Source organism: Fringilla coelebs (assembly GCF_963513975.1).
Source record: "Fringilla coelebs genome assembly, chromosome: 1".
Lineage (NCBI taxonomy): Eukaryota > Metazoa > Chordata > Aves > Passeriformes > Fringillidae > Fringilla > Fringilla coelebs.
In genome coordinates, this window is record NC_140028.1 from 22269270 (window position 1) to 22284507 (window position 15238).

The following is a 15238-nucleotide window of genomic DNA, read 5'->3' on the forward strand; positions in this document are numbered from 1 at the left end:
GCACTAAATTCTTCTGATAGGCATACAATTCAGCATGCAAGAAAAAAGCAGTTGGCTAACCTCTACAATTCATTTATAATACCAGATGTAACAACTTTTAGCATCTGTAGGTGCTAAAAAATAAAGGCACTTTATGATATACTTCCTAAGTAGTATTCATGCTCTACAACACAGTATTACAACTAAAGAAAAATTATGTTTCTAAGACATTACCAGTTGTGTCAATTTTCTTTTCAATTATGGGTAGACTTGGCCTACTGAAGAATCTTGCTTTTGAGTTACTTTCTTCACAGTCTTCATCAATTTTAGAACATTCCTTTTCCACATCGAACCTTAAATTAATAAAATGACAAATTCAATAATGCTGCATAGCAAGATTCCTCAGCTGATAGAAAGGCATATTCTATTTTCATTATAAACCAAAGGAAAAGAGATACAGGCTGCATTCAATTATTGGTGACCATGAAAAATCTCTGCCTCACCTCCTCACTATATTCCCCAAAAAAGACAGGTAAAATTTAAGAAACAGTCTCATCAGGCTCCATCCCAGCCCTATCAAACATCCCCATTAACCTTTGCCAAAATAACTAAGAAACAGCTTCAAAGCAATTTATACTGTAAACTTGAGTCTCAGACATTTCAAAAGCTACACTAAAGCAGCTTTTGAAAACAATGTTCAGGAATGTATATCAAAAAAATATTGCTGCTGTAATACTGTAAAATACAGTAATAATCAATTCCTATACTATACAGAAACATTGTTCTTACTGCTTTTTGTGTAGGGTTTAAAGGAAAATAGCTTTTCCACAATAATCTTGACAATATGAATAATTTCTTTCTGAAACTGAGGTACTATTTTGAAAATTTCTCCAACTCAAAACCTTTTCACATAACCCTAATTGTTGTCCATTTTGAATCTGATCTTTTGCTAGCTTACTTTTACCTATTTATTATAAATTAACCACATTTAAAATAAATGGTTTTAAGATAAGAAGTGAAACAATTTGTTTAGAAATTGCCTAAGCAATTATTTGAAAGCTTTGAAATTTTCCTCAAAGCATTTTAAAAGCATGATATGCTTTAAACTGGAAAACATCTTTCAGACAGCTCTGTTTCAGTGTACTCATTATCCAAAATAAATACACTCTGTGAGAAAATTCACAACCTGTACTATTATCAACATGCTAAAGCACTTAAAGATTGTATACGTAAATGGGTAAAGAAAATCTGTATGATTACTTTGGAAAGATACAGTACCAAGAGTAAAGAATAAATGAAAGAAACAATAAATTGTTGGACAACGTATTTTTATAACCTAATTTCTTTGTCCACATTTGAGCAGGAAGGCACCAATTTCTGAAAGAGACATGCATGAAAAAAAGTGATATGCAAAACTTATGCAGAACAGGGTTTTTGTAAGGGCTTTTGGGGTATAGTTTCATTACCCAAACCCCACAATATCCTGATCTACTGCACCGGAAATTTGTGCCTCCTCACTCTGATTCTAGAGCATTATATTCCAGATTTCAGGAGCTACAGAAAAGCTTCTACAAAGTACAACACAAGAATGTGCTTTTTGCTTTCGGTGTTGAACAATTTGGGCATGAACCTGTCACGTAACTTGGGAGGCTGATGTGCCACCATCACATAATGCAGAATGTCTTTGTATCAGAGCTCCATCCATTCTAAAATAGTTACTGTCTAAACCTCTATTAAGTGTAATTGCATCTGAGTAAATTGATGCACCTGCCTGAAGCTTATTCTTTGATGTTAGTGGGGTTCAGTACAGTACAGGAGTAAGTATTCATCAGTTTTGTTTTCAGTGTAGAACTGTGGCTTTAGATATAGACAAGTCCATGTTTGTAAGTCCATGTTAAATAACCCTAGAGCTGTTTTCAAAAATCTCATCAATTAAGTAATCAATTTTTATTTATTTTTCTGCTGGTTTACTATATTTCAAACAGTTTGTATAAAAGTGTAGACAAACTTGTTCTCAGCTGTTAGCAACACAATGTGTCATTTGCATTTTAACAGAATATTTATTAAGAAAAACCAAAGTTTCACCAGTGTTACAGTTCCCTAAAATGCTGACTGTAATACTATGTTTCTGCAAAATACACCATGTTCCCTAGTCAAACAAGTAAATTAAGATTTATTAAAAACTGAAATATAAGGGATTAAACATACTTGTCCCATTCACTGTAATCCCGTGGTATGTTTTTCTTGCTTCTTTGTTTGTTTTGCAATTTTTTGTTCTAAAAGAGAAACAAACAGCCATCTTGTAAGACAATTTGTTGCAGTGGAATTCACAGTGGTTTTTTTGGTTTTGTTTCTGCAGTACATATTTTCCTAGTAACCAACACCACTCATGACTAATCTTAGCTCAGTCTTGAAAATGTAATTCATCTTAGTTTAAAGAAAATCTTAATGCATTTCACATATCATTGCAATCTGAGGGGCTCCTGAGTCTCACACTTCTTGTCCTCTGTCCTGTCACATCACAGAGGCACTGAGTGAAACTTTCTAATTAGTATCTTGTGATGCCATCTTCCCAGCCACTCTTTCAACACAGCAAGGAATAACCCAGTCTTCGGAAGACTCAGCCTTGTGACCTGGTGTTTGACACTGAGAGTGAATCACGAACCTTCCCTTTCCAAGAGAATTACAGGCACAGATTTTGGCAGTCCCTGGAACACTCACAACAAATTTGCAAATAAATTACTTCAAAGTAGTTTCTCGACTTCTTTTCACCATTTATCACTTCACTAAAGCTAATTCCAAGATAATTTACATTTCTTTTAGATTTTAGACAAGCTCCATCATTGAAGCTTGCCTTACCTAAAATTTATCTTGATGACCCTCCTGCAACAATCAGTTCTGACAATCAGATTTAACTGCCTTGTATCTCAACTCATCTCCTACACTAATGGACTCTATTTCCCTAGCTGTCACCTTTGGCATCTCTTCTACCTCTGTCATGAGACTATACTTCTTCTATGCCCCTCCCTGCTTGTTGACTTCAAAATACTTAATAGCAAGGTGTGGTTCCAAACAGGTATTTCACAGTGGAACAGTCAGTTCAAAATATTCCCATCTACCCTATCCTGGCCATTCAGTCCTCCTCTTACCTTGCAATCCAGCATTCACTGAGTTAGACCAGTAATTCTTTGCAGAATTGCATATTTACAATTTTCTGCGTTTAAACAAACAATCTGATAGAGATCACAGTACAATCTCCAAATATCTGTACCAGTTCAATTCAGCATGTGATAAACTGGACCAAAGAAATGACCAGAAGCTTCCTAAACTCGCTTTACCAGTGGTGACACTGTAATGAGGACATACTTTGGCAGCTGAATGTAAACACCTCAATTTACATATGCAAATGTGACCCTTCCTGTAAACACTTCAGACCATCTATAATATTAGGTTACACAAATTTTTGTAGTATATAACTCCAGAATTACCCTTAATGTTATGTATTTCAGGAAGCGAGACAAAATGACAGATATGTTCAGCGATCAACACATGTTTAGAGGAGGGAGCTCCTAAATACACATCCTGAAACATGAGTTATCCTTATATATCCATCCTGGTGTATATTACTAATGTAATGAATATCAAGTATTTTTTTCAACCAAAGTCTTTAATTTAAATGAGCAAAAATACTGCAACTCTCAGAAGAGACTCTCATAAGGTAGTTACACTAATGCAACTCCAGCTTCGGGGGAGAACTACAGCATGTACATTTAAGGAATGAGGAAGAAACATTGAAAACCTCACAATTAAAAATATTCTAAGTCTCATATATTTAAAATAATTGTAATCAAGTCATGGTTCCAACAGAGTCAGGAATTTCTCGATCAGTAATATTTCAGAGGATCTCATCCAAGAGGCATTGATAAAAAATGTACACTTGCATGCCATGGAACTCAAAAAAAGAAATCTCTGTGCTTGTCATGTTCCTGCCATAATTCATAATGCATGAATCCCACTGGGTTTGAAGCTCACTGAACATTTTCTGGACCAAAGATGAACACACAATTGGCTTCAGTACAGGTGACACAATTTGGCTTTGGTTCTCCTGTGGGCCCTGTGTGCTGTCCTAAAACATTACTATTCTATGGCAGCTAACCAGTGTTAGTTTTTAATTCAGAATATCCAAAACAACATGAAGGCTGTTAGATCCTATCATGGTGGATTTTTATAACATAACTTGTATGCATTTTGCATGCCCTGGGCTGTGGCATGAGGAGGTATCTGAGGATGCAAATCTTTCTGGAACAGTATTAGAAAACCATGTTTGGCAAAGAATCCTAAACTAAAATCCCATCAATACAGTCTTTTGAATATTAATATCTTTAAACACTTTACTTCTCTCCTGGACAAAATGAGGCAGCAAAAATAATAATTATGCAGCATGGACAGTTAAGACAGTTCTGGGCAGCATGGTAGGAAAAAGAGTGGTGTAAGACAGAAACTCCACATTGTGTTATAGAGGGGAATATTGCAAAAAATTTCCTCTTTTTCAGCCCATTTTTGGAATCCCTCCCATGGATTCACACCAATAAAAAGAAAACACTACACAGGTTAAAAACTACCAGTAGTGAATTGAAATTACACCTACATATAGTATCAGCAAGTAGATCTGATTACAGACAAAACAAGATGCTTTCATCTACCAAATTTGTACCCATTAGTACAATCCAGTGGTTTTGGGTCATAATGATTTTCAGAACTGGATTCATTGAAAATGCTGAACTTTTTATGCATCAGATCAGATAAACAGTCTCCAACCAAGTAATAACATAAAATTATGGAAGGCTTTGTGCATTTATTTCCAGCAGAAAGATGAATTTGGATGATTCTAAGCTTGATCCCACTTACAAAATTATATGATGCCAATCTGAAAAATAATTATAGTCCCACTTGATTAGCCAAACACGTTTAAAAACTGTAAGATGACACATTTCTTTAGAAGAAAGAAATAAAGAAAAAAGAAAAGCAGATTATGTGCATTATTCAATTTTTTGAGATTTCATGTTGCAGGTATAAAATTTAGTGTGTGCTATATAAACAGCTTCTTTTTATTCAGCAGCAATCTAGTAGTGATATAACTGTACTGCTGCATAAAATGTTTCAGGCTTTCCTTCTCTCTTCCAGGACAGGTTACAATTCCTTCAGAGGCCGTCTGCTTAGACAAAAGGAATGGAAATCACATACCACAGGTAAAGCATAAAGCTATATCTAGATTTCCTGAATGCTAACACCAAAACCTAGTAGGGAGAACAAAAACTGAAGAACAAAAGAACAAAATTTGATCTGAAGACTGCTGCATGGTTTAAAGGAAGAGGGGGAAAAAAGGGTGAATATTTTGTCTTTGTATGGAGAACACATCCTCTTTAGTAACATGATGTATCCTAGATTTCAAGACACTTTCCATCACTTTATGCTGAGATTCTAAACTGGATTTACTGAGTTCACATGGTATTAAATCATTTTCTGTTCTAGCAATTATAGAGGACATGAAGCTATAGTGGCACAATCCAACTCAGCAAAATAGGACAGTCAAGACGAACATGCATTGCAAAATATGAAAGAGTACACATTAATTAAAAAGAAAAACCAAACCAAACAAAAGCACACTTTAGTCTCAATACTAACCACTTATCAAACATTCACTGGAATCTCCAGCCTCTTTGTATACCACATAACAGAGACTGCCTAGCTATGCCAAATGCCTTGGTCCAACATCTATGTACCAGCTGACAATAAGAAGTAGTTTCTGACAACATAAGAACACAAATCAGGCATTTATTAGTAATATTCAAGAAAAATAGGAATTATTAGTGAATAGAATTTATTAGTAGTATTCAAGAAAAATAGGAATTAATATGAAAGATCACATGACCCGTAAGGATTCCTTCATAACGTTTCTGACTCACAAACCTCCAAAAAGAACAATGCTTAATGCATTTTCTATTGCAGCGTCCCAGAATTTCAAAGAAAATGTTGAGAATCAGACTGAACTGATTAGTGATAATACCTGACAATTCAGAAAAATCCCATCCACACCTACTTGTCTGCCAACCTACTTGTCTGCCAAGACACTTCAGTAGCACTGGATTTAGTATTAGCAAGAAAAGCTGGACAGAAAAAAAACTGATTTCAGGCAGATAAATGAATGAAAAAAAGAAAAATCCACCAAAATGTAAGGAAACTAATACCTGGGGTAAAAACGTAAATATTTTTCCTGGAGTCATGAAGATTTATTAAGTCTGCTTAAGGGCTAAATTAGGAAGAATGCTGTACAACTGCAGTGGGAATACCAGCACAATCAAAGACGACATATACACCAGCACTACTCCAGGACAGGAGTGGCTATAGAGTAAAAACAATTGCTGCAGAGACTAACATCCACACTGTATGAGTTCCAGGGTGTTTGTTTTGGACTGGCTTCTGACTGGCCCCATGGAACAAAAGCTTGCTGGCAGCTAGAGAAAATCTCCAAGCATACTTTCATCCAGAAGGAGCCTAGTTCACATGCTTAAGCAGTACTTAGAAATATGAATCCAAGAACATAAAAGGCTGTTTAAGGAGATCTGCTTTGGCAGTGAATTCTTGATCAGAATTAAATTATTATTGCAATACACATGCTAGTACTAAAAAAGCACTTTTGTTTAAGCATTGGTCTCTTGCAAGGGAGCTTAAAGGTTTTTATTTTCTAGTTAACAAAATAAATTTAGTAAGAAAGGCACAATGATTAGAAGTTCATACATATAAAATCTCCCAGTTTTAGAAAATAGCATAATTAACACAAAAAACTGGAGATACCTGATTAGTGGGAAGGCAGTTGCTGGAACAACGAATGGGAGGCAAGTTATCTTGTCTTTCATTTGGTGTGTCTGTTCTCAGGAGCTGTGATTTCTTATCATCTTCATTCATTTCTGCCAGCCAGCTCTGAAAAGAAATAAATAATATATTTTTACCTTAAGGCAGTAGAGCAATTATCCTTAAAAAGCACTGCTCTTAATGGAGAAAAGCAATTACGACAAAGAGCAATAGTGCTTTTTTGAATAAAAAGTGATCTGCAAAAAAAACCGTAGAGTTAAAATGGGCAGTTAATGTTCAGTGGAATTAAGCAAAAAATAAATTTTAAAACATAATCCTTTGATAATTTCCTCTTTTAATCAAATAATTACATTCTACTTAGGCACAAGAAGATTGATACATCACAGTGATTGTATTGTGGGCCACTATAAATGAGATCCTGTACCATCAGTTCACTATTAATTGCTTGCCATTCTTCAGCTGTGAAATCAGAAGCTGTGGCTGCAGGCTTATCTTTCCTCAGAGCTCTGCTCCTTGGATCCAAATGCTCAATTCGCTTCTCACAAACCAAGGTAAGTTCAGGGTAACAACCCTCCTCACCAGACCTTTAAAATGCAAAGATAGAAATGTTAACAAAAAAGAACTGCACCACATCTTCCATGTTTAGTCCATACAGTGACTGCAGAGGACTATTTTCCTGTTACAACCCAATTTTACTAACACCTAATAACATTTTTATTAGAAAATCCCAGTTAACCTTCAACCATTTTCCAATGTCCACATACACAGCTCAAAAGTTATCACCACAGTGCTCATAAAAAAGAAACTTGTGTCATTTAAAGCAAAACTTAAGCTGGTGTGGCATCTGATATTGCTAGTCATGCAACATGGATCATGAGAGAACCAAAATAGAGTGGCAGCATTTTAAAAAAACCTAGCATTGAGCTACTCAAACTTTTGGGTAGTTAAAAAAGGACTTGGATTTCTTGTTATCATTGGGACACTTTTAGCATGATCACTTTAACTTCATACTTAATTTTAAATTAGAAAGTGACAGACAGGTTCAGACAAATAGAAGAAGGTTCCATCAAATTTTACAGAGAAAGAGTATAATTATTAATGAAGGTTGAAAAATAAATTTACCTTAATACCCTGAGAATCTTTTCCAGGTGCTTAACATCTGTGCATTTTTCAATGAATTTGTAGTCCAGATGACTAATAGGTATTTGATATGTTTTAGTGGTTCCTTCACCCAGAAAATATGGTAATGACTCATCACCCATAACTAAATATTAAAAGAAAAAAAAAAGAAGCAGCAATTCTAAGGAATAAAATTGCTCACACTCCACTCTCTCATGCAAGCAGATCTATAAAAGAAAAAATATCAGATTTGAAGGCCTGATCACATGAATTGTCCCTCACAAGAGGCTTACTGACAGAAGTATGAGATATGCCTCTTAAGAGTATGCAACTCTACTGCAAGTCAGAACAATTGAGAAAGACCTCTTAAAGAAAAATTGCAAATTTTTGCCTACCACATTCTCTGTTTTATTTAACACATACCTGTTTTAACCAAGTGGGATAATCACAAAGGAGAAGATAGTGAAGGACGCTCCTGTTTACAGCAGGAAGACATTAACCAATGTAGTGTATCTCAAGGAAGGAAAATCTTTGGCTTCTCTGTAGACAAAATAAATTCAATTTTCTTTCCTCACTGACTGCATTTTCTGGGTCTCTGATTATATTACAGCACTAATCTGAATCTTTGCCAGTAAGTCTGTAATTGAAGAAATGAGGGATTCAAATGAGACATTTCTGTCTCCCTGTACCTTTGATCTGTTCATCTGCATCTTCTTCTGTTTTGACCACAAGCTCTACCGAGAAGAAATTCTTTTTTCCCCCCCTTTTATATAGTGCACGAAGCAATCAGTTAATTTTGAAGAAATACATTAAGGGCAACTAGCTAATATGTGAAAACAACTATGTGTAGTTATAAATCAAATTAAAATAATTATGTCCTAATGTCTTGCATAATTACACACATTAATTTGTAGTTACACAAAAATGTCTACAATACAGTATCACTTAAATAATAACTGGTCATAATTAGGTGTTGCATAGAGATTCTGCCCCGAGACTTTACGGTTTCAGTACCAGAAAAGGAAAAAGTCGCATGGAAAGAGGGACAAATGTAGGAAATAATTAAAGAAGAATAGAAGAATTAAAAGCTCATCACCACCGGCGGTTTTTCCCGTTTATTCCCGTGGCCGGGAGGGAGCTGCCCAGCGTAGCTCTCGGGCACCGCGGTGACCAGGACTCCTGGTGACACAGGGCCGGCACAGCCCGGCCCCAGTAGAGCCTTGCACCCATCCCCCGGCCCGGATCAGGGCTTTACCTCCCGGCCGGCGCCCGGGCTCCCCTCACGCACCGCCGGAGCCGGGGCAGCGCGGCCGGCCCGTGCCTAGCAACTGTTGCTATGTACAACATGGCGCCGGGGACACGGCGCCGCCCGCCCCAGGGTTGCCCTGCCGAGGCTCCCGCAGAGCCCCGCCGTGCTCCAGCGGCGACACCGGCGTCGCCCATCGGCACCCACCTGCCCGGTGCCGCGCTGTCTCCGGGGCACGGACGCGGCCCTGCCCGCACGGCAGCCCGGGGCCGCCCGGCCCTCGCCCAGGCCGCGCAGGCGCAGCTGGGCTCAGGATGGCGATCAGGGCTGCGGGGAGCGCCTGCCGAGGGCGGGCAGCGCTACCGCTCTGGGGGGTGCAGCTCTGGTTAGCATCACTCTTCTGTTTCAGCGTAGTATTGCACTCGGCGGAGAGCAAGCGGTCCCTCTCCCGAAGCCAGTGTCCCCAGGCGCCCACGGCAGTGTTGCCTGTCAGCTCTGCACTCCCCCGGCGCTGCTCTCCAAAGGAGGTCCGTGCTCCTTCCCGAGGGCAGTGGGGGCTCTTCGCCGCCGTTGTCCGGCAGCCAGCGGCACCCGGCGTGCCCGCAGCGGGACCAAGCCCGCCTCTGTTTGCCGGCGAGCTTCGGCAGCGCTGCTGCTGCCCGCTCCTTCTCACCGTTCTGAGCAGCCGTGTCAGCAGCCGACCCCTTCGTTCTGCTATGCAGGCACAAGGTGCACGCTGTGCAGGCCAGCCTGGTGAACTGATAGCAGCTGTGTAGTAAAAAAAGGTTATCGTTTGTACCCGACTTATCTGGTTTCCAGGGAAAAAAATCTAGTCTTTATAGCATAGATCAGGTACCTAAGAAAATCTAAACCAAACAGCTCCAAAACAGCATCTCAGAATGCTCTTTTCATCCCTGTAACAAGCCACTGCAGTTCATTTACAGGCCAGCACACAATCATGCAGACATTAAAAAAGATATTACAGTGATGAGTTAAGCAAGTTATCTCAGCACTGTCAGCACCATCAAAATGGAGACGAGGCACACACAATCCAGCAGTATGCTGTAGTACCCTTCAGTGGTGTTACGTAACACACAAACAGATGCAAAAAGTTTTGGCTCACCATCACGAACCCACCATTTATTACAAACTCCTGAAAAGTCATCTGAAAAGCAAAACAAGATCCCACTTTTTTAGGGTGCTACCCAAAAAATCTTTGTAACACACACCTAATTCTTTCCTTGAATACAAACAAGTCAAACAGCATTTAAATTTCCACATTGCTTCTTAATGTTTAACTTTCCTCCCTCTCCCTCTTCTTTCAGGAGAAATTATTTTTTCACACTTTCACACATCCGTACTTTTGACACGTCCAAAACTGGGTGTCAGAATTGGGTGCTCTGATGTCCTTCAAGATTTTCTTTTTTGAAATTCAGATCTGTTGAAATCTAGCCTTCTATAGCCTTCTATTTATTTTCAGTAGAATTTATTCAAACCACAGTTATTTTATGCAGTTCCCAGGAGTCCAAAGAACACTTAGCAAAGTTAAAAAGCAAATAAAGTTTAGATGAGAGTAATGAAAACAAAGATAACTCAAAAAGAATACAATTATCACTGAACTTAAAAAATACTGCATACTTTGACTACAATTTAAACAACAGCTTTAGAAATCTATTGATGGAAGACAATATAGACAAAATTTAGTATTACAGTAAACTTTAATACTTCAATCTCTTAAAACACAAATAAGAGCGTGCATTTACACACAAACAGTTTTACAGAACAAAGTTATTAAAAGATTGTATCATGAAGTCGCTTTCTTCAGCAGACATCATCGAGCATCAAAAACTACCACTGGAATAATGCAGTTAAAGAAAAAAATATATTGTGGTTGAAAAAAAGATGGAGAGGAAAAGAGACTGTCTAAATCTAATCACAACTTTCTACATAAAGTATTTCAAAAGTCATCTTTAATAAGACGCTGAATAATATGAACAATTCACAATATGTTACCCAGCAGACTATAGTAACTTAATATAGAAAGAAAATGGAAAAAAAAAGTGCCAGAAAAGAAATCCAGATGCCAAATAACACTGCAGAGATTGTGCTATAGTAGTTTGCTTACTGTATTCATTTTTGACCCTGAAGAATTGCTACATGATTTTCTGAATCTTCTATTCTGTTTCCCCTTGCCTCCATCCACAGCTTTCTAAAGGCATTCAAGTGCACTTTTAAAAGGATACATCTTTTTGTCCTTTTCTTGTACATTATTCTGTAGCCACATTCTCTGCACCTGATAGGATCCCTTGCCTTTATTTCATTTTCTGTATGACATTCTGATGTTGTGGAGGAAGAAAAAGGAAGTGGGGGCAGAGAAGAACAGCACTGTTAATGCACAGATAACTTTGAAAAGTTGTGATAATCAAATTCCTATTTGTGGCAAACAAACATAGCAAGTGTAATGAATCTGTATCAAGAGTTCAATAGTAACAAGATACCATGAAAAAAATAAAAAGAGAAAATAAAAAGCAAGTTTCACTTACATTAAGATAAAAGAGAATCTTGCTAAAAATCACCCAAATATTACTGCATAGAACACTTTCCACACTTGATCCTGAATAGTCTACAAATGAAAATTTCAGTTCATCCCTCCAAAGCCCAAAGTCTATTGTCTTAAGAGACAAAATATTCCAGGGATTCCTGAAAAATCACTAATTTTTAAGTTGTTGATTTATCTATAGGTAAGAGAGAATTTGACTACTATACTTCAGGGAAAGCTGAGGGCCCTTACAGCACTGTCAATAAAACATACAGAGATCGAGGAGCTCCACACAGCAACACAAGCTCTAGGGAATTACCTCCACAACACTGCATATATACCCCATACATGTGTCACCATCAATGCATAAAGGTTTAAACATCATCAGCATATACACTGCAACTATTTGTATCTATGTACCCTTCAATGTAGTGACTAAGCACTATTCAGTATTAAAACACCAAATCTCCAGTAACAAGGAATAAAAAAAATCACTGATGTCTTTTCTTTACCTCCACAAATGTAAATCATTGGCTGTTGCTTTGGAGGCTGAACGTCCTTCTGTGAATCCATGTTCTAAAACAAAAAATACACAACATGCACATTAGCTTGGGTTTGGGGATTTTTGGTTTGGTTTTTTGTTTCCAAGGCATACACAATCATTTTAATATCTCAAGCTAAAGGTATGAGAACATGAAAGCACTTCCTTAAAAGTAAATACAAAGAAATTCCATTTATATTTGATGCACAGGACATGGGTTAATTCAGGTTGAAAGAGACTTCAGAAAGTAATTTAGTTCAACTTCTTAAAAGCAAAGTAACATCAGGTTCCACAGAGCTTTACCACTCTGGTATAGAAAACCTCTAAGGATGAGAACAGCATGATATTTTCCATTCAACAGTATTTGAAACATTAAAGACCAATGAGTAATATTTTTTCCTCCTTCCTGCCAATGTTAAGAATTTCCTTGCAGTTCAATAAAAGTTCAATAATTTCTTATATGCCACTCATGTCACAATGGCGCTAACAAAGAAGGTAAGCCTTGTCATCTTTCCTCCCCCTCTGACACACCAGCTAACCTGATACACTATTTGTTGTTCTAAAGTATTAGAAATACTGGGAACAGACTGTGGGTAGAAGAGCAGCAGAAATCGAAAAGCAAAACAAAAAAATTGACAAACAATGAGGGGCCATAGAGATGAAATTCAACCCTTCAAATCCTACCAATCAAGAGAAATAACTCAATGCTATTCTCCAAACACCTCTTAATGTCCCATAATGGTTTTGATAGCTCAGACTTATTTAAAGACAAGTATTTCTTTATGGCATCAGACTAAATAGTTACATATACTCCACAAACACTCTACCAATCTTTAAGTAATCCTATCCTAACATGTAAATGTACTCGCAACCATGAATTTTAAGGTGGTTACTGTACATAGATAAACACTTTTTTCCCCACCAAATTTAAGTCTAGACAAGAACATGAATATTTCCTATTAAGTTTTTTGAGGCTGCTGTTTTCTGTATTGCTGTTCTGTCTGACACAGAAGACAAGAATTCCTAGCCCTTATGCCAGTAAATAGCCTTCTTGATGCTTCCTTATGAGAATGGCTCTCAGATGCTTTTGCTTAATATTACAGCAAATATTATTTCCCTCAGCTTCAGAGTTTGTTTCAGCATAAATTCAGGCAGGAAAACGATGATACTGAAAATAGGACAGGGACATTTCATACTTTAGGAGTCTGATCAACACTTGACAAACCATCTTTTTAAAATTCCCACAGTCACTCCATTTAGGAGAACTGGAAAGAATCTATTAAACTCTACAGCTTTCAAGTATGCTACACCATAATCACAGTGGCATTGTAACACATGTGCTACAGTCTTTTTGTGTCAGCACATTGCAGTAAGATATGTGCAGCCACCCATTACCACTGGAAAACAGCAGACTCTTATAAAACACAGAGCTGAATTAAAGTGGATCACAGTTGTAGCTAAATAACTTGAGTTAGTGCTGCTTGTGCAGCAAATTATACTGCTGCTAAGGGCAGCAGTGAATTACAGTTCTGTGTTTTGCAGGGACGTCCCATAGGTTTAGCTGGCCTTCACACACCCTGCAGCCCTAAGTGCCACCAAGCTAACACCAACAGGCCCAGTCATGCACCAACACTTGCTGGGGTGCAGCCAGAATCCATTGCAGAGACGTGGGGGTACCATGTGGAAGAGCACGTCACCAAATCACAGAATGGGAAAGGCTGGGAGGGAAGGGACCAAAGCAGGTCATCTGGTATAACCTCCCTGCTTAAGCAGGCTCATTCTAGAGCACATGGCACAGGAGTGCACCCAGATGGTTTTTGGGTATCTCCAGTGAGGGGGACTCTGCAACCTCTCTGAACAATCTGTTCAGTGTACAGTCACCCGCACAGTAAAGAAGTTCATCCTTCTATTCAGGTGGAACTTCCTGCACCTCAGTTTCTGCCTGCTGCCTATTGTCCTAGTGCTTGGCATCACCAAGAAGAGCCTGGCTTCATCTTCTTGGAAGCCCTCGCTTCAGATATTCTTGTATATTAATGAGGTCCCCTCTCCAAGCATCTTTTATGCACCCGTAAGAAACCAACCCGCTCCTTCACGTCCCGCAGAGCCCACGAAGGCTAAAGGCAGTCAGCCCTTTTCACAGCCCACGGCCCCAGGCTCCCCATCCCGCCCCAGTTCCGACCTCCCCCACAGTCCCGCGGGTCTAGCACGCAGAAGCGAAGCCCACGAGCCTGGTACCGGCCTTTCCCTGCCCACCACGGCCGCACTAGCACCGCCCAGCAGCGAAGGGCACACCCGAAGTCCCGGAGCAGGCTGCCGCAGCTCCGCCGGCCTCGCCGCCTCCCCGGCGCACGCTGATGACGAGCGCGCGGCGCCCGCGGGGCGGGGCGGGCCGTGCTTCGCCCCGCCGCCAGCTCCGGCCTCCGCGCCGTGCATGGTAATGAGGCTGAGAAAGTAATAAATATTCCGTTCTGGGTGTTAGCCACCTGAGGGAGGAAAAAAAAAATGGGAAAAAAAAAAAAAGGCACACAGATTATTTTAAGACACAAGCTTCCATACGAATAGCAGCGTCCGTTGTCAATGAAGAAAATAGGCAGCTGCATGGTTAGGTAAAATGAGCCCCACGGTACCCGGTGTTTTCATTCTTTTTTTAGCTGTACCAAACATATTCGGGATAGCGAATGCCCCGCGCCAGGTCTGGTCATGCGGCTGCGGAGTTTTAAACCACCGAGGGGTTCTACCTCAAGGTCCTCTCTGTTTTCAGAAGCATTTTACCTAAAATTTTGTGGATAAACCCCGGCATCTTGATATTTTGATGCCGTGATCGGTATCATATGTACTCCCATGAAACCAAACTTACATACTACAAACATATATATTGCACATTTTAAGTGTAAGGTTCTGTTATGAAAGAAGTTCATATGTCGCTATTTCCCGATGTACT

General features: G+C 39.0%; 2 protein-coding genes across 5 annotated transcripts in view; both read right to left on the bottom strand.

The window, feature by feature from the left end:
• SPAG1 (sperm associated antigen 1) overlaps window positions 1-8114 on the bottom strand; it is a gene marked incomplete at both ends in the record, with an annotated part of 34949 nt that extends 26835 nt beyond the window's left edge. The window contains 5 exons of the mRNA XM_084202102.1: window positions 214-332; window positions 2188-2255; window positions 6835-6960; window positions 7277-7436; window positions 7975-8114. Of these exons, the coding sequence (XP_084058228.1) occupies window positions 214-332; window positions 2188-2255; window positions 6835-6960; window positions 7277-7436; window positions 7975-8114 (613 nt within the window). The remainder of the gene's footprint in view (window positions 1-213; window positions 333-2187; window positions 2256-6834; window positions 6961-7276; window positions 7437-7974) is intronic.
• A 2787-nt stretch (window positions 8115-10901) lies between these two features.
• On the bottom strand, window positions 10902-14642 carry POLR2K (RNA polymerase II, I and III subunit K). Of its 4 annotated transcripts, none has more exons than XM_084202375.1 (4): window positions 14537-14642; window positions 12269-12332; window positions 11461-11553; window positions 10902-11071 (listed from the first exon to the last, which is right to left on the bottom strand). In XM_084202375.1, exons 2-4 carry the CDS (start codon window positions 12327-12329, stop codon window positions 11049-11051), a joined length of 177 nt encoding a protein of 58 aa, XP_084058501.1. In that variant the 5' UTR covers window positions 12330-12332; window positions 14537-14642; the 3' UTR covers window positions 10902-11048. The 4 variants fall into 4 exon arrangements, with proteins under 4 accessions (XP_084058501.1, XP_084058499.1, XP_084058502.1 ...); XM_084202373.1 differs by having other exon boundaries at window positions 14590-14635; XM_084202376.1 differs by having other exon boundaries at window positions 14533-14630.
• Window positions 14643-15238: the final 596 nt, after the last annotated feature.